Raw genomic sequence first — 19,175 nt, forward strand, 5'->3', positions numbered from 1 at the left:
TTATAAGGTAGGTTATATGACAGTAGGTAAAATGACATTTGGGGTGCCTGGGTGACTCATTCAGTTAAGCATCCAACTTCCGCTCAGGTCATGATCTCACGGCTCATAAGTTCAAGCCCCGCAAGAGGGAGTTTCTGTGTCTCCCTCTCTCTCTGTCCCTCCCCTGCTTGCACTCTGTCTCTGTCTCTCTCAAAAATAGTAAAAAATCTAAAAAAAAGGGGATGGTATTTTGCAGGAAACTTGTATTATTTTATTATTATGTATTAACAGAATTTTTGTTGAACATTAACAATATTCAACATATTTTTCTAGACCTAGTGGTTAAAGAAATCTTTATAATTTTTTTTTTTAATGTTTTTATTTATTTTTGGGACAGAGAGAGACAGAGCATGAACGAGGGAGGTGCAGAGAGAGAGAGGGAGACACAGAATCGGAAACAGGCTACAGGCTCCGAGCCATCAGCCCAGAGCCCGACGCGGGGCTCGAACTCACGGACCGCGAGATCGTGACCTGGCTGAAGTCGGACGCTTAACCGACTGCGCCACCCAGGCGCCCCTTTATAATTTTTTTTTAACGTGTATTTTTGAGAGAGTGAGAATGAGCAGGCGAAAGGCAGAGAGAGGAGACACAGAATCTGAAGCAGACTCCAGGCTCTGAGCTGTCAGCACAGAGCCCCACATGAGACTCGAACCCACGAACCGTGAAATCATGACATGAGCTGAAGTTGGGCGCCTAACCTACTGAACTACCCAGGTGCCCCAAAGTCTTTAAGTTTTTAAACTTCAGTTTGAGAGGAGAAATTGATTTTAATCAATAATCATCTTAATTGAAAGCCTTGAGGTTTTAAAGGGTAAGAAACTCCATGTTTTTGTTCTATGGCAGTAATACCTGCTATAACAGACTGGATAAATTCTGAACAGTGAAGTTTTTACCATACTGGAGCATTTACCTTCAGTACTTTTCAGTGTAGTTTCCCCACAACATTCATAAGTATTAGGGGTAAAAATATCTACATATTTACTGATGATTTTTCCCTAAGTAACTTTTTGGTTTTTCCTTCTTTTCAGGATCTGACTGGCATAGAATCTATGGATCAATGTCGCCATACCTTGGAACAGCATAACTGGAACATAGAGGTATAGTATGATTCATTCTGAGCCTATTTTTTCCCCCTAGTTTGACAGTGAACCAAAGACATGTGTTTTTCCACAACAGAAATCCTTTCTTTTTATAGAAATTTTTTTTTAATTTACAATTCTTTAATCTTAAAAAGATTTGTGGGGAAAATAAAAATTATGATCAAAGCTTTATTATAAAATTTTGTAAAAGATGGTGACCAGATCCTTCTGTGTAGTGTCCCTCCCTCTTATTTTTTTCTCAGTGGCTCTTTGGAAAAAGTTGGTTTTTATATATTTGGTTTGTAACCAGATATCTTAATGTGAACTTTCTTATTACATATTTCGTAGTTTATTTTTTTGGATTTTCTAGGTAGTTGTATCATCTGCAATTCAATGATTTTTTTCAGTATATAGATCTTTTGTTACTTGATCACTGAATTGCTAGAACGTCCTAACAATGTCAGTTAATAATGGTAATAGCAAACATCTTGTCCACCCTATAATGCCTCTGATGTTTTATTATTGAGTGTGATGTTAGTTGTTGTTTGGAGACAAATCACTAGAATTTAAGCTCCATGCAAGTAGAAATATTTATATTTGGTTTTGTTAACTGCTGTCTTCCTAAGAGCATCTAAAACTGATCCCAGCACATCATAGACTCTCGATAAATATCTGCTGATTGTCTTCCAACCTTAGTATATTCATATGATCTCTGGTGAGATTACTGTGTTTTAATTATAGTATGTTATTTGAATTGGGTGCTAGATTTCTGAAAATGTATTCCTAAGTTATATTTAGTTATTCAACAAACTTTTAAGCTCTGGAATTATACCAGAGAACAAGACTAATAGCCTACTCCCATGAAATTCTAGATATCATGAAATTCTAGATAATTTCAATTTGTAATAAATGCTGTGAATAAGATGAGTGTACGAAATGTAACAGGATCTGGGAAGTTATTTTAAATAAGGTGGTGAAGGGGCAGCTGGGTAGCTCGGTTGGTTGAGCCCCCGACTTTGGCTCAGGTCATGATCTTATGGTTTGTTAATTCAGGCTCCACATTAGGCTTTCTGCTGTCAGTGCAGAGCCTGCTTAGATCCTCTGTCCTTTCTCTGCCCTTACCCTGCTTGCTCTCTCTCTCTCTCAAAAATAAATAAACATTTAAAAAATAAATAGGATGGTAAAGAAAGGCATTTCTGAGGAGGTTGTATTTGAGCTGACACCCAAATAATGAAAAGGGATGATGAATGTGAAAATCTTGGGGGGATTTTCTGCATTTTAGGCAGAGGAAATGATGATCTGTATGATAATTTTGTGCTATCTCCTTGTTAGATTTTTATTTCAAGCATAAGGTGGCTTTATTAGATCACGGGCTTGATAAAATGAATTGAGAAGGGTATATATATAGCGCAGATTTGAAAGAAAGCACTTGAAACTTTGTTTCTGCCAGTTCTCTATTAACTTTTTCATGTTTTCCCATCATTCACAATTTCTTTGTTACATCTATTTATTTATTTATTTATTTATTTATTTATTTATTTATTTATTTATTTTTAAAGTTTCCTTAGTTTTGAGAGAGTGAGCGGGGAAGGGGAGAGTGAGAGGGAGAGAATCTTGATGCTGTCAGTGTGAAGCCTGACTTGGGTCTTGATCCCATGAACTGTGAGATCATTACCTGAGCCAAAATCAAGAGTTGAATGTTTAACCAACTGAGCCATCCAGGCACCTCTTAGCTACATTACATGTTTCTTGATGAGCTTTCCTAGGAGATGCTTTTTTCTTAGATATTTCCAAGGTTTTTAGCATAGGCTATACAAAGTAGCATGTTTTCTACTCTCTTTTGTATCTTTTCTATTATCCTCTCATTGTTTTTATTATATTTTCTTTTTTAAAAATGAGACTTGCTGGAGACTGGTTTATTTTAATGTGTTTGGTTTATAAAAAGCTCTTGTATTTATCAGTTCTTATTTTCTTCTTTTTTATTTTTTTAAGAAAAATCTGTTCACCCTTTTGTAGATTCGTATCTTTTTCTTAGCATTTGATTTTTATAGCTTGGTTAATTTATTTGTATTCTTCCTTGCATTGAAGGCTCTGAATTTTCAGAAGAAAATACATTGTTAAAGTTTTGATTTTCTTCTTTGACCCAAGGGTTATTTAGGAACATATTTGGAGTTTGTAGTAGCTCGTTCTTTTGGTTTTTGTTTACCTTTTCATATCAGTCTTTCATTTTATTTCATGTAGGTATTTATTGAGGTCCTTACAGCTTTTTTTTTTTATTTAAAAAAAGTTTTTTTTTTTAACGTTTATTTTTTGAGAGACACAGAGAGACAGAGCATGAGCGGGAAAGGGGCAGAGAGAGAGGGCGACACAGAATCCGAAGCAGGCTCCAGGCTCCGAGCTGTCAGCACAGAGTCCAACACAGAGCTCAAACTCAAGAACCGCAAGATCATGACCTGAGCCAAAGTTGGACGCTCAACCGACTGAGCCACCCAGGCGCCCCGAGGTCCTTACAGCTTAATAATGTTCCATTAACATTATAAATATATTTTTTTAATTAAATGTTTTAAACTTAAAGAAAATACAGAGATAAGGGGAACAACCGTGTACCTTCCATCCAGCTCCTGAAAGCCAGACATTTTGCATTACTTGTTTAAAATTTCTTTGAAACAAATATGGATAAACTTAAACCCCGTGTAAGTTGCTTACATGTCATCCCTGTCCAACCCCCTACCTTTCTATTCCTTCTTTCTGAGAAGTAACCACTGTTGGCAACTAGATGTTTATCAAGGAATGTGGGTTTTTATTGGATAAAGGTTCGTGTCTGTATTCAGTCAAGCTTATTACATGTATAATTAAAATTTGCTATTTCTTTTCTGTTTACTTAATGAGACTACTGGACATGATGAACTTGAATGTGGTTTCATAGATTTCTTTATTTCTTACTGATGATTTTTTTTTCTAATTATAAAAATAATACATGTCTTCCCAGAATTTGAAACACAGGAGTTGATAAAATTGAAAATGAAAGTTCTTGGTAATCACACTTAAGATAACCACGTTTGATGTTTTAATGTATGTCCTTCTGGACCTTCTTATATGTGCTGGAAATATACGTATATGCTTTTCCAGTGTTAAAAACAAATATATCAAAGAAATGCTTATTTTTTGTACATGCTGTGAAAGGGCAGTCCATGGTGCAGATAAAAAGCATTAATACATTTTATGTCTATTTTCGGGAAAATACTTCCTTACTCTTGTATAGTTTGACTACTTTATTTGACACAGAAAGACAAGTGGCTGTTAGAGCTTTTTTATAATATCTTTTAATATGAGATGATGCTTTTTGTTTTAAATTCTACTTTGATGTATTAATACTGTTGCCCCTGCTTTTCTTTATTTTTTTTTAATATTTATTTATTTTGGGGAATACAGGAAGCAGAGAGAGAGGGAGACAGAGGATCTTAAGCAGTCTGCACTGACAGTGAAGAGCCTGGCCTGGGGCTTGAACCCACGAACCATGAGATCATGACCTGAGCCAAAACCAAGAGTTGGATGCTCAACCATCTGAGCCACCCAGCCACCCCACTGCTTTTCTTTATTGATTTTCAGTTACCTGGTATAATGTCAACCATCTTTTAATAGGAAACAACTTATCAAAATATTAGAAGCTTTTTGCAAAAATAACTGCACATGTGCATACCCACACAAAGAATTCCAAAAAACGTAAAGAATTAAAGCTGTAAAAAAAAAAAAAATAAAAAAGGAAGTAAGTGTTCTCCCTTAATTCCACCACTTCTTAGATAGCTGGTGTTAAGTTTTAGTGTATAGCCTTTCAGACTTTCTAAGTTTTTTTTAATGTTTTTATTTTTTTTTTTATTATTTTTTTTTTCCAACGTTTTTATTTATTTTGGGGACAGAGAGAGACAGAGCATGAACGGGGGAGGGGCAGAGAGAGAGGGAGACACAGAATCGGAAACAGGCTCCAGGCTCTGAGCCATCAGCCCAGAGCCTGACGCGGGGCTCGAACTCACGGACCACGAGATCGTGACCTGGCTGAAGTCGGACGCTTAACCGACTGCGCCACCCAGGCGCCCCTTTTTTAATGTTTTTATATACTCGAGAGAGAGTGCGCATGCACACGTGTGCACGCAAGTTGGGGAAGGGCAGAGAAAGATAGGGAGAGACAGGATCTGAAGCAGGCTCCAGGCTCTGAGCTGTCAGCACAGATTCTGATGTGGGGCTCGAACCGACAAACCGTGAGATCATGACCTAAGCCAAAGTCATACACTTAACTGACTGAACCACCAAATGCCCCACCTTTCAGACTTTTTATATGCATTTAGATGACTACATAAATTGAAGTATAATTTTCTTGTTACACAGGTGGGATTATGCCACCTTTACAGCTTTTTTCACTTAAATCTGTTTCGGTAACTCATAAAAATAATACATGAACTATATTAAAATCTGGTTTTAAAAAGTTTAAAGCCTAAGATGAAATATGAAAAAAAAAAATCCCATTCGGATCACTTTCCTACTGCAATCTTTTAGTCCTAAATCTCCAACATAGTGATATTAACAATTTTTTATTTGTTTCCACATACTTTTATGCCTAAAACTCTATGTATATTTTCCCCGAAATAAACCAGAGGTTCTCAGACTTTGTGGTGTCACTCTTTATACTTAAGAATTATTGGGAACCTGGGGGTGCCTGGGTGGCTCAGTTGGTTAGACATCCAACTTCGGCTCAGGTCAGGATCTCACGGTTCATGGGTTCGAGCCCTGCATTGGGCTCTGTGCTGACAGCTCAGAGGCTGGAGCCTTCTTTAGATTCTGTGTCTTCCTCTATCTCTGCCCCTCCCCCGCTCATGGTCTCTCTGACTTTCAAAAATAAATAAACATGAAAAAAAAAAGAATTATTGGGAATCAGGACACCTAGGTGGCTCAGTCAGTCAAGTGTTTGACTTGGGCTCAGGTCATGATCTCATAGTTAGTGAATTTGAGCCCCACATCAGGCTCTCTGCTGTCAGCACAGAGCCCGTCTCCATCCTCTGTTCTCCCTCTGTGCCCCACCCCCACTTGTGCACGTGCTCTCTCTGTGACTCTCTCTTTCAAAATAAGTAAACTTAAAAAAATTATTGGGAACCTCCATAGAGCTTCTTTTTATATATGGGTTATATCAGTTGATATATTAACACATTACAAATTAAAACAAAAATTTTTTAGTTCATCTTAAAAATAATAAACTCATTACATGTTAACATAAATTTTTGCAAATCTCTTTAATGTTTGGCTTAATAGAGAAAAAAACTGTGACGCTTGGGTGGCTCAGTCAGTCGAGCATCCAACCTTGGCTCAGGTCATGATCTCATGGTCTGTGGGTTTGAGCTCTGTGCTGACAGCTCAGATCCTGGAGCCTGCTTCAGATTCTGTGTGTCCCTCTCTCTCTGCCCCTCCCCCACTTGCACTCTGTCTCAAAAATAAACATTAAAAATAAGTAAAAAATAAAGAAAAACTAGATTTTCTTATCTGCTTCTGCCTCTGATCTCTTGTGATACATAATCTTATTTTTAAATTAAAAAAAATTTTTTTAAGCTTATTTATTTTGAGAGAGAGGGAGAGAAAATTCTAAGCAGGCTCCATGCTGTCAAGGGGAGCCTGTTTCGGGCTCAAACTCATGAACCATCATGATCTGAACTAAAATCAAGAGTGGACCGCTTAACCGATTGAGCCACCCAAGGCACTCCATGATGCGTAGTTTTGAAGTATATGAGGAACATCCAGTTTCACATAAGATATAGTTGGAAATGGGAAGAGTATTTCAACAGCCTTTTCAGATAACCATGGATGTTCTTTGATAGTGTGATAAGTTTCTTAAAGGTTAGTTGTAATATGGAATTTGAAACCATACCAAGGAACTTTTCATTCTCTTTTACGTTGAAATCTATTGATCTGTCTTGCACTTTTTTTTTTTTTAAGTTTCTTACGGTCTTTTTTTTTTTTTTTTTAAGTTTATTTTTAGAGAGAACACACATGCACGCACACCTGTGCAAGCAGGGAAGGGGCAGAGAGAGAGGGAGTAAGAGTATCCCAAGCAGGCTCCACACTGTCAGTGCAGAGCCCAATGTGTGGGGCTCGATGTTGCTTACATTTCATCCCTATCCAACAACCCCCCACCTCCTTTCTATTCCTAATTTCTGAGAAGTAACCACTGTTGACAGCTAGGTGTTTATCAAGAAATTTGGCTCACTAAATGTGAGATTATGACCTGAGCTGAAGTCAAGAGTCAGACGCTTAACTGGCTGAGCCATCCAGGCCACGCTACGAATGGTCTTTTTAATGTAGTTAGTAGACGCTTTCACACACAATTTTCTGAGAGGCATCACTTTTCTTCAGTTCTTTTTTTGAGGTCTAGTCTTAATTTTTGTTTTAATTAAAAATGTTTTTTCTTGGTGCACCTGGATGGCTGCTTGGGATTCTCTGTCTCCCTCTCTCTCTCTGCTTCTCTCATCCTCTCTCTCTCTCAGTAAACTTAAAAATGTTTTTTATTGAAGTATAATTGACATGTAATGTTATTAGTTTCAGTTGTACAACATAATGATTATTTTTATATATTGCAAAATAATCACCACAGTAAGTCTGGTTACTATCTGTCAACATACATAGTTACAGACTTTATTCTTGTGATGAAAACTTTTAAGATCTAGTCAGTTCATTACCTCCCCTGGCATCCTTGAAGCCCCCTGGCTACTCCTCTAGCCCCTCTTTGGCTTTGTGCCTTGAGCCTGACTTGGAGAGAATATTTGGGGATAGGTGGGCTTCAGGATGCTGGATCCAGTCATCTCTTTCTTTCTTTTTTTTTTAATGTTATTTATTTTTGAGACAGAGACAGAGCATGAGCAGGGGAGGGGCAGAGAGTGAGGGAGACACAGAATCTGAAGCAGGCTCCAGGCTCTGAGCTGTCAGCACATAGCCGATGTGGGGCTTGAACTCACAGACTCTGAGATCATGACCTGAGCTGAAGTCGGACGCTTAACCGACTGAGCCACCCAGGCGCCCCAGTCATCTTTTTCTTAAGTTATATGTTTAGTCCTTTCACATGTTGAACTTCCCCCATATCTGTTTCCCAAAAATAAAATGTTCCTGAAAGGCCATCATGAGTCAGAAATGGAACTGGCGGCAGCAGCTATCAGATGAGCTATCTTGTGTCGGCCACCTGCTTTCTCCTCCCATTACTTCTCTAAGTGTTGTTGTCTTCTCTAGAAAGCCAAATCACGAGCACCAGTTTACGCATCTAGCAAGGTAGTGCTGGTGGTTGACATGAGGCTCTCAGTTCCTTGGCATGTGAAATGCTCCATAGGACTGCTTGAGTATCCTCCCACCATGGCAGTTGACTTCGCAGTTAACTTGACTCATATCAATGTTAAGACTACATCTGGTCTCCCCTTTGCTGTCCTGGGCCTCGTGCTTTCTTTGTCACTCCCCTCCCACAAGGTCCTGCTGAAAAGTGGTTGATGTGTCTTGCACTTTGTGAGGATTTTTGACTGTAGCTTGATTTCATTACTTCAGACATTCATTATTTGGAAAATATTGTTCACTGAATTAATACAGATCTTCCAAATGTTGTTGCATTTTACCATATACATAATTTCATGTGTTAAAAGCACCACCAAACTCATCAGAAAAGCTTTTAAGAGGTATTAGGAAATTGGCAGGTTTACAGTGGCAGATATAAGTTCGCAAATTCTAATTTATAATTGACAATAATTGCTGTTAGTTGTGGGTTTTAAATTAACAACTTTATTATTGATATGTAATTCACATACCAAACAGTTCACCCATTTCAAATGTGAAATTCAGTAGTTTTTAGTATATTCACATTGTTGTGCATCCATTACCCCCATCAGTTTTAAAATATTTTCCCAAAAATGTTTTAAAATATTGAGAACCCCCGCCCCCGCAAAATAACCCATGCCCTTTAGCTATTACCCTGCTGCTTCTATCCCTCCCTGCCCCTAAGCAACTACTCATCTACTTTCCATTTATAGATTTCCCTTTTCTGTACTTCCATATGAATGGAATCATAGTATGTGGTCTTTTGTGACTGGCTTTTACTTAAGATAATATTGTCAAGATTCATTCATGTTGTAGCATGTATCCGTACTGCATGCCTTTTTTTGTATTGTGGTAAAATGTACATAACATAAAAGTTTACCATTTTTTTAAAGTTTATTGTTTAATTTATATCCAAGTTGGTTAGCATATAGTGCAACAGTGATTTCAGGAGTAGATTCCTTAATGCCCCTTACCCATCCCCTCCTCTCACAATCCCTCCAGCAACCCTCTGCTTGTTTTCTATATTTAAGAGTCTCTTATGTTTTGTCCCCCTCCCTGTTTTTATATTCTTTTTGCTTCCCTTATGTTCATCTGTTTTGTATCTAAAAGTCCTCATATGAGTGAAGTCATATGATATTTGTCTTTTCTGACTAATTTCCCTTAGCATAATACCCTCCATTTCCATCCATGTAGTTGCAAATGGCAAGATTTCATTCTTTTTGATTGCCGTGTAATACTCCATTGATTGCCGTGTATACTCCATACACACACACACCACATCTTTATCCATTCATCTTTTGATGGACATTTGGGCTCTTTCCATACTTTGGCTATTGTTGATAGCACTGCTATAAACATTGGGGTGTATGTGCCCCTTCAAAACAGTGCATCTGTATCTCTTGGGTAAATACCCAGTAGTGCAGTTGCTGGGTCATAGGGTAGTTCTATTTTTAATTTTTTGAGGAATCCCCATACTGTTTTCCAGAGTGGCTGCACCATTTTGCATTCCTACCAGCAGTTGCAAAGAGATCCTCTTTCTCCGCACCCTCGCCAACATCTGTTTGTTGCCTGAGTTATTAATGTGAGCCATTTTGACAGGTGTGAGGTGGTATCTCATTGTGGTTTTGATTTGCATTTCCCTGATGATGAGTGATGTTGAGCATCATTTCATGTGTCAGTTGGCCATCTGGATGTCTTCTTTGGAGAAGTGTCTCTTCATTTCTTTGGCCAGTTTCTTCACTGGATTATTTGTTTTTTTGGGTGTTGAATTTGAGAAGTTCTTTATAGATTTTGGATACTAACCCTTTATCTGACAGGTCATTTGCAAATATCTTTTCCCATTCTGTCGATTGCCTTTTAGTTTTGCTGATTGTTTTCTTTGCTGTGCAGATGCTTTTTATTTTGATAAGGTCCCAATAGTTCATTTTTGCGTTTGTTTCCCTTGCCTCTGGAGAGGTGTTGAGTAAGAAGTTGCTGCAGCCGAGGTCAAAGAAGTTTTTGCCTGCTTTCTCCTCTAGGGTTTTCATGGCTTCCTATCTTACATTTAGAGCTTTTATCCATTTTGAGTTTATTTTTGTGTATGTTGTAAGAAAGTAGTCTAGGTTCATTTTTCTGCATGTTGCTGTCCAGTTTTCCCAGCACCACTTGCTGAAGAGACTGTCTTTCTTCCATTGGATATTCCTTCCTGGTTTGTCAAAGATTAGTTGGCCGTACGTTTGTGGATCTATTTCTGTGTTCTGTATTGTGTTCCGTTGATCTGAGTGTCTGTTTTTGTGCCAGTACCATACTGTCTTGATGATTACAGCTTTGTAATACATCTTGAAGTGAGACATTGTGACGCATCCAGCTTCGGTTTTCATTTTCAAGATTGCTTTGCCTATCCAGGGTTTTTCTGGATCCATACAAATTTTAGAATTGTTTTAGTTCTTTGAAGAATGCTGGTGTTATATTGATAGCGATTGCAAAAGTTTACTATTTTAATCATTTTAAGATTACAATTTTGTTGCATTAAGTACATTATTGTGCAGCCATTACCACTATGTTTTCAGAATTTTTTCATCTTCCCAAATTGAAACTCTGTACCCATTAAACGATTATTTCCCATTATCTCCTTTCCCTGCCTCTGGTAACCACAATTCCACATTTTATCTTTATAAAATTTGACTATTTTAGATACCTGATGTAAGAGGCATCAGACAGTATTTGTCCTTTTGTATCTGGCTTATTTCACTCAGCATTATGTTTTCAAGATTTATCCACGTCATGGTGTGTATCAGTACTTCATTCCTTTTTATTGTCAAATCATGTTCCTTTGTATGAATATACCACAGTATCTTCATTCATTAGTTGATAAACGCTTGGACTGTTCCCACTTTAATCTATTATCAGTAATGTTGCAGGGAACGTTAGTGTGCAAGTTTTTGTGGAGATGTATGTTTTCATGTCTCTTGGGTGTATAGCTAGGAGTAGAATTGCTGGCTCCTATGACAACTCTATGTTTAACCTTTTGAAGAACTGCCAGACTCTTTCCAAAGAGGCTACACTATTTTACATTCCAGTAGTAGTGGATAAGGGGTCCAATTTCTCCACATGTCACCAACATTTGTTAATATCTGTCTTTTAAAATTTTATTTTTTTAATGTTTTTATTTATTTTTGAAGGAGGGAGAGAGAGACAGAGCATGAGTGGGGGAGGAACAGAGAGAGGGAGACACAGAATTCGAAGCAGGCTCCAGGCTCCGAGCTGTCAGCACAGAGCCCATTGCAGGGCTTGAACTCACGAACTGTGAGATCACAACCTGAGCCGAAGTCGGACGCTTAACTGACTGAGCCATCCAGGCACCCCAATATCTGTCTTTCATATGATAGCCTTTTAGTGGGTGTGAAGTAGTATCTTGTGGTTTTGGTTTGCATTTTTCTAATGGCTAATGATGATAGAGCATCTTTTCACGCGTTTGTTGGTTGTTTGTAAATCATCTTTGGAGAGCATCTATTCAAGTCTTTTGCCCATTTTTAAATTGGGTTATTGTCTTTTTGATGATGAGTTGTAAGGGTTCTTAATATATTCTAGATGCTACACTCTTATCAGATATATGATTTGTAAATCTTTTCTCCTATTCTGTGGGTTGCCTTTTGACTCTTTTGATAGTGTCCTTGGATGCACAAAAGTTTTCAGTTTTTTTGTTGTTTTGTTTTTAAAGTAAGCTCCATGCCCAATGTGGAGCTTGAACTCCCAGCCCTGAGTTCAAGAGTCAACATGCTTTTCCAACTGAGCCAGCCAGGTGCCCCAAACGTTTTCAGTCTTGATGGAAGTCCCAGTTTATCTAATGTTTTTCTTTTGTTGTTTGTGTTTTTACCATCATATCTAAGGAACAATTGCCTAATCCAGGGTCATGAAGATTTTCACCTATGTCTTCTTTTAAGAATTTTATAATTTCAGCTCTTAAATTTACGTCTTTGATGTGTTTTGAGTTAATTTGTGTGTATAATATGATTTAAGGGTTCAAGTTCATTCTTTTGCATGTTAGCGTCCAGTTGTCCCAGCATCATTTGTCGATAGACTGTTTTTTCCACATCGAATTGTGCCTTTATACTTGAAAATATGAAAACTTAGAGAACTGCCTGGCGTTAGCCACACTGCATAATTTAAAGCCAACTATCACGGTGAGAGAACACTCAAGTCCTCACTTCTTACAGCAACTGTAGTTTCCCAAAACCACTCTCAGGTTTGATAATTCACTAGAAGAGTTAACTAAAAGCTATTATACTCATGGTTACGATTTATTGTAGGGAAAGGGTATAGATTAAAATCAGCTAAAGGAAGAGATCTATAAGGCAGAATGTTGAGTTCTAAGCACAAAGCTTCAGTATTCCTCTTGCATGCAGTCAGAATGCATTATCCTTCTGGCAAAGATTTGTGACATTATGCATAAAGTATTGCCAGTCAGGGAAGCTTACCTCAGCTTCAGTGTCCAGAGTTTTCATTGGGTCTTATTTACACAGTATAATTGTTTTTGATTGATTACCTATGATTGAACTCAGTCTCCAGGTCAACTGATACTGCATTACCCACAGTCCCCACCCTAAACGCCATGGTTGACCTTTCTGGGGTGGCAGTCTACCCTATCAGGTATAGATTATCTCCCAGAATCCAGAGCCAAATACCAGATCTTTTTTTGGACACAGTGAAATTTTTTACTACACTGGGACAAGTATCCATTTTCTGGGGCAGAGTTAATAAGAGAATAAGGTGTTTTACTGAATATCCTCTGTCAGGATTATATTAGGATCTTTATGTACATCTTACTAAATTTTCAAATTCACCCTGAGAAATACTGTTCCTCCTTTTTGCATATGAGGAAACTGAGGCTCATAAGCCAAGTGACTATTGTGAGTGGTGGAGATAAGATTCAGACCTAAGTTTCTGTTCCAAAGCCAAGCCCTCCACCAAACACTGCTCATCAGAGTTGCTCCATCAGACCGCTCTAGGGGCACTTCCTACATTGTATTCTCTGTGGATGGCTTTCCTTCACACAGTGAAGCACCTTGGATCCCATCCACTCTAAATAATACATACCATCTGAATAAAAGCAGTTGTGTTTACTGCACAAATGGAGCTTTCAGATAAATTTCTTGGACTCCTCTACTGTGAATTCTGGAGCCATCACCACACATTGCCTCCCAGCAAAGCAAGTTAAAGGTCTATGAAGATATACTCATCATATAACCTGTTTTGAAGTACCAAGCAATGGTGTTACTTTTAGGTTGTTTTGAGCAACACTGAAACTCTTGCTGCTCTTTTTTTCTTCTCAGGCTGCTGTACAGGACCGATTGAATGAACAAGAGGGTGTACCAAGTGTTTTCAACCCACCTCCATCCCGACCCTTGCAAGTTAATACAGCTGACCACAGGATCTACAGCTATGTTGTCTCAAGACCACAACCAAGGGCAAGTTATTTTGTAGCTGGAATTTCCCCCTTGTTTGTTTCATAAGTCCATTCACTAGGTTATGTTGATCTCTGTATGATAGGAGCAAAGGAAATATTCAGAATGTAAACCTATTAGGTAGATCTGGCTTCTTGGTAGATATGTTGGGTTTATCATCTTCACTTGATTCTTCAATGAATTGATACAGTAACTATCTTTTTTTTTTTTTTTTTTGGCTCTTTGTTAGTTATTTGAAGTTTGTGCACCTTATTTGAGTACACAATTTTATTTACATGTCTGAAAATGTTGGTTGCATGTTCAATAGATTTATCACTTTTTAAAAAAAATATTTTATTTTTTAACTAATCTCTACACCTTGCGTGGGGCTTGAACTTACAACCATGAGATCAAGAGTTGTATGCTCTAGCACCTGAGCCAGGCACCCTTAAATCTTTCCATTTTAAGTTAAAATGTTTACTGGATTCTTTGTTGCTTCATTTTACTTAATTGTAAGCTACTTCTAGGGAAGTTACTTGGAATCTTTGTGGGAGCCTTAGCCATATCTTTAAAATTCATCTTGAAGGGCTAGTAGCAGGGAGGTGATAAGTGGTTCATTTAAGAATGCTCCGGTGTACCAGGTATTTTGCTGTTGGGGATCCAGATATGAATAAGAGCCAGTCCTCCCCCTTCAAATTGTTCTCATAGTCTAATTAGGAAAGTCAGATATGTATAGTGATGATGAACTCTAGAGAACTTTTTAGAGTTTCTCTTTCTTACTCTTGGAATTACACTCAAACTCTTACACTTGGATTTAGAATTCCAAGAAAGCACTCACTTTAACTTTGCAGCAGTTAGAATTTACTCCGTTATCACACTGTAAGACTTTGTTTTTAAGCAGTCTCCACACTGACCATTGGGCTCAAACCCAGAACCCTGAGATCAAGAGTCACACGCTCTACCAACTGAGTCAACCAGGCGCCCCATCATACTTTTTTTGTGGAATACTTGACAACATTTCAAAAATGGAGTTTCTAAGTAGTTGCTTTGGGGTATTCTGAAGTGGAAGAAAACAAGTTCCTAGAGCAGTTACATGACTCAAGAAATTCTGTGTATGTCTAATGTTTCCGCCATTATTTTGGGACTCTTATGTCAGCCATGGGGCTCCATAGCTCCCTGGCCATAGACACAGGGAAAGTCTCAGGTTAACACAATGTGACATATAAGAAATGTTTTGTAAATGATAGAGCCCCTACATAGTTAATAATAACAGCAATAATCAACATTGCTAAAATTATAATTAATATTATTATTAAGATTAACGGTCATATGGAGACTTATAATTGTGGTTTATGTAATTATTTCTCATTTATATACAAATGTCCAAAGTAGTAATTGTGGTTATTGTTATTTCTGTATGCCATATTTTAATGTATAAATTTGAAAAGGAAAGAATTGGGACACCTGGGTGGCTCAGTCAGTTAAGCATCTGACTTCAGCTCAGGTCACGATCTCGCGGTCCGTGAGTTCGAGCCCTGCGTCGGGCTCTGGGCTGATGGCTCAGAGCCTGGCCTGCTTCCGATTCTGTGTCTCCCTCTCTCTCTGCCCCTCCCCCGTTCATGCTCTGTCTCTCTCTGTCTCAAAAATAAATAAAAACGTTAAAAAAAAATTTTTAAAGGAAAGAATGAATACTTATGATTTAGGGAGGCAAACTTGTAATTAAATTTGACAATATAAATAGTTGCAGAATTGAAGCACTGAAGCAGATTTAATACAAAAATTATGTGATAAAATAAAAATATGATAGTATTAGATGAAATGAGATGAAAGGCAATAAGTCTTTAAGAAGGATGATGTGACCAGGAAGAGGGAACTGTATTGCAGTGGAGGAATCATGCAAAAGAACAAAAAAAGAGTGAAAATTTGAACTAGCCATCTGCGGAGTATTAGAGCTTGAGAGAATGGTGTCTAACTTTGTTTTTGGAATTTCAGGGGCTGCTTGGATGGGGTTATTACTTGATAATGCTTCCATTCCGGTTTACCTATTACACAATACTTGATATATTTAGGTATGTACATTTGTATTTATATGTTAGTAGAAATAGGGTAGACTTTGGAGCTGAAACATAGACCAGAATAGTAAGGTTTATGCTTTGTCAGTTTTGACTTGCCAATTGATCATCAGATTGAATACTCTTTCAGAACACTCTAATACTGTAGTATGACAATATTTTAAATTGTTCAAACATAACAGATGTTGTGAAATGGAACTGTTTTAAAGTAACCCTGTAAAGTAGTCTTGCCTATCTTTCTCAAGATCAGTCTACCTATGTTTATCATTATCCTCCCTCTTCCCACCATGTTTGTCACCTTTACATTCCCTAGTGAATCTTCACACCCTTTTCTTTCTAACCACCATTATCTACCAGCTTCACACCCCTTGTAACTTTTACCCTAAACCATCTAACTATATCTGACTACTCATAATCCCAAAAAATGTTCTTGCTCTTAGATTACCCATTTTTCTCTACATCTCCCACAACACTTTTACCTCTCTGGACACTCCTGTACATTCCCCTCTGTCCTGACAGCTCATTGGTTGCTGGCACTGGCACCCTTCCATATATATATACCCCCTTGCTTTACACTTTCACTTTTCTTCTCACTTCCTTCATGTGCCATTCAGAGAGCTCAGTACTGGAAGACAGAGAGGGGCCAGGCCTACAAAATGTCAAAGGAGCCCAAGTTTCTGGCATTAGTCGTGGGGCATCTGGTCTATAACTAAGTAGTAAATGAACCCACACCTAGGCTTTATGGGGAACTACTAAAATGTTTTATGGGCATTTAGGCCAACCGATGGAGCTGGAATATGTGGTCTGGGCCTTGCATACAGGGCAACCTGTGCTTCTCCTGATGCATGGAATAGCTTTGCCTTGCTCTAGGGAGCAGAGGCTGGAGATGAGGACCCAGCAGGTGTAGAAGTGCAAGGATCAGATCAGACTACTTGGTGCTTTAGGAGTCTGCCTGCTTAATGGCTTCCTTTTGCTTTAGCAAAGTTCTTATTGGTTATCAGTTAATCAGTTGATACTCTTTGCATCCTGTTTTATTTGAGAATGGACACATATAAACCGTTAAAATCATAACAGACGGAATTGAGATCTTTTTAAAAAAAAGCTGATCGTCCTGAATTATGTAGGCCATGAGAATATATTACAGTTAAAAAAGTTACAGCCTTTATACATTCATTCATCAAAATTTGAAAACTTAATAAGATAGTCCTAAATACTTAATTTCAGAGAAAGTTATCAAAACATCAATCTTTTAAAAGATTTTTAACCACTCCCTTACATATATACAACTTCTTACATTTGTTTTTAATTTGCTCTGGAATGTTTGTGTAAGTGAATTTGATTTGATTACTCAGGAGAAATTCCAAGTGAAATTGTATACACATGGGGAATTTGAGGGGCTAAGGAATTGGCTCAAGATTGGGTAAGGAAAGTGTCATAGTTTAGTCGCCTTTTCTGTGCTGAAAAATCTGTGAATATTGTTTGCTTTTCTTGGAAAAAAATATGCATGGCATGTGTGACTAATTTTAATGCAACTGTATCATCCAAGCAACTTGTTTAATGTTATGTAGCACATTGACTTATCAGAACTGTGTCCATTGCCTTCTGTGGAAACCCAAAGGCTAAATAAATGGTGCTATATAATTATGATAAGATAGGCTCTTTAGAAACAGATGTGTGGTATCACCCTTAACTTGACAATAGCTGCCAGGTGCCAAATCTATCCGTGTACTCTAGATCAGTTTTATGAACTTCCTTCATGGATGCCATCAACCATAAATCATTAAGCAGGATTTTACTTGACCCCTTGAAAAGCAAGTAAATCATGAGCACAAGTTCGGGTTTGAAGCCTGACCATAATTTGAATGGCTTGGGAGTATGCACTAAAAATTCAAAATCCCAGGATGACAGAAAAGAAAGGAAGAGGCAAGTAGGACAACAAGAAAGAGAAAGCGCTCTTTTCTAGAGCAGTAGAACTGCTGCTTTCTGTGATAATGGAACTTTCTGTGATAATGGAAACGTTCTGTATCTGTACTGTCCAGTGTGGAAGCCACCTAACCACGTATGACTACTGAGTACTTAATGTGGCGAGACCGAAGAGCTGAATTTTAAATTGTATTTCATTTAGTTAACTTTAAATTTAGATAGCTACATGTGGCTACCTTATTAGACAGTGCCATTCTAGAAAATCTGGGGGCACAGCCTGACCTGTGATCTTTTTGGACTGTGTCTTCCTTTCCCAATTTTTCTAGTCCTGAATTTTTCTGCAAAAAGCATGCAGGATTTATTTAGACCAGTGTTGGAATTTATAATCCTAGCAGTTTGCATTCGTCTTGAACAGGCAATGGAACAACACTTGCTGCTTTGCACCTTTTGAGCCAGACTATACTCTCGGGTTTGATGGTCCACTCACAAACCCTTCACCTCCTTTTGCTGCCATGCCTCTGGCTCTGTTGTAGGAACCTTTACAAACTGGCCCACTCCATATGCACTACAGTAAGCCGATTCATGTGATATTTATTCCTTCCTCCCCAGGTTTGCTCTTCGTTTTATACGGCCTGACCCTCGCAGCCGGGTCACTGACCCCGTTGGGGACATTGTTTCATTTATGCACTCTTTTGAAGAGAAATATGGGAGGGCACACCCTGTCTTCTACCAGGGAACGTACAGCCAGGTCAGTGCCACGAACCATATAGATGCCAATTTATTGATATGGTTATATCCACAAAGGAAAGCATAGCCCAGCACTGATCATGTCATTCTTTTACTCAAGAACCTTAAATACCTCTTCACTGCTTATAGAAAAAAAAAAAAGCCAACCCTACTTGATCTAATTCAAACCTCCTTTGGAGGTCTTTCCTATATAACTTGTTTCTGCATACCCTAGGTTCCAGCTAAACCATTTCCTGTACATACTCTGTACTTCTTACCTCTGTGCCTTTGCTTTTGCTTTTCCCTCCACCTGGAATGCCTTCCTCACATTTTTGGTAAATGGAAGCTTGCCCATCCTTCAGCTAGGTCATATCACTCCTTTCTTATATCCTTTCTGATTGATGTGCCCTACCCTGGCCTACCTTGCAGTCTAAAATAGTAATCTTTCTTATGGTGCTATCATAGTTTTTTTGAAACTTAAAGTATTTTCACATTTTCCCTTATATTATGGTTGCTTATATTTGTGTTTTATCTCCTATAGCAGACTATAATCCCCTTGAAGGCAAAGCCCAAGTTAT

The 19,175-nt window shown here is 38.1% G+C and overlaps 1 protein-coding gene across 2 annotated transcripts in view; it reads left to right on the forward strand.

Annotated features, from left to right (window-relative positions):
* FAF2 (Fas associated factor family member 2) overlaps positions 1-19,175 on the forward strand; it is an 81,276-nt gene that overhangs the window by 48,466 nt on the left and 13,635 nt on the right. For both annotated transcript variants that reach the window (XR_005781606.1, XM_040445787.1), the window contains exons 2-5: positions 1,068-1,136; positions 13,766-13,900; positions 15,869-15,945; positions 18,481-18,619. Coding sequence is in view for 1 of the 2 variants with exons in the window: in XM_040445787.1 (XP_040301721.1) it covers positions 1,068-1,136; positions 13,766-13,900; positions 15,869-15,945; positions 18,481-18,619 (420 nt within the window). In the remaining variant the exon portion in view is untranslated. The remainder of the gene's footprint in view (positions 1-1,067; positions 1,137-13,765; positions 13,901-15,868; positions 15,946-18,480; positions 18,620-19,175) is intronic.

The sequence above is a fragment of the Herpailurus yagouaroundi genome, unplaced genomic scaffold (genome assembly GCF_014898765.1).
Source record: "Herpailurus yagouaroundi ecotype Mexico unplaced genomic scaffold, PumYag 29, whole genome shotgun sequence".
Lineage (NCBI taxonomy): Eukaryota > Metazoa > Chordata > Mammalia > Carnivora > Felidae > Herpailurus > Herpailurus yagouaroundi.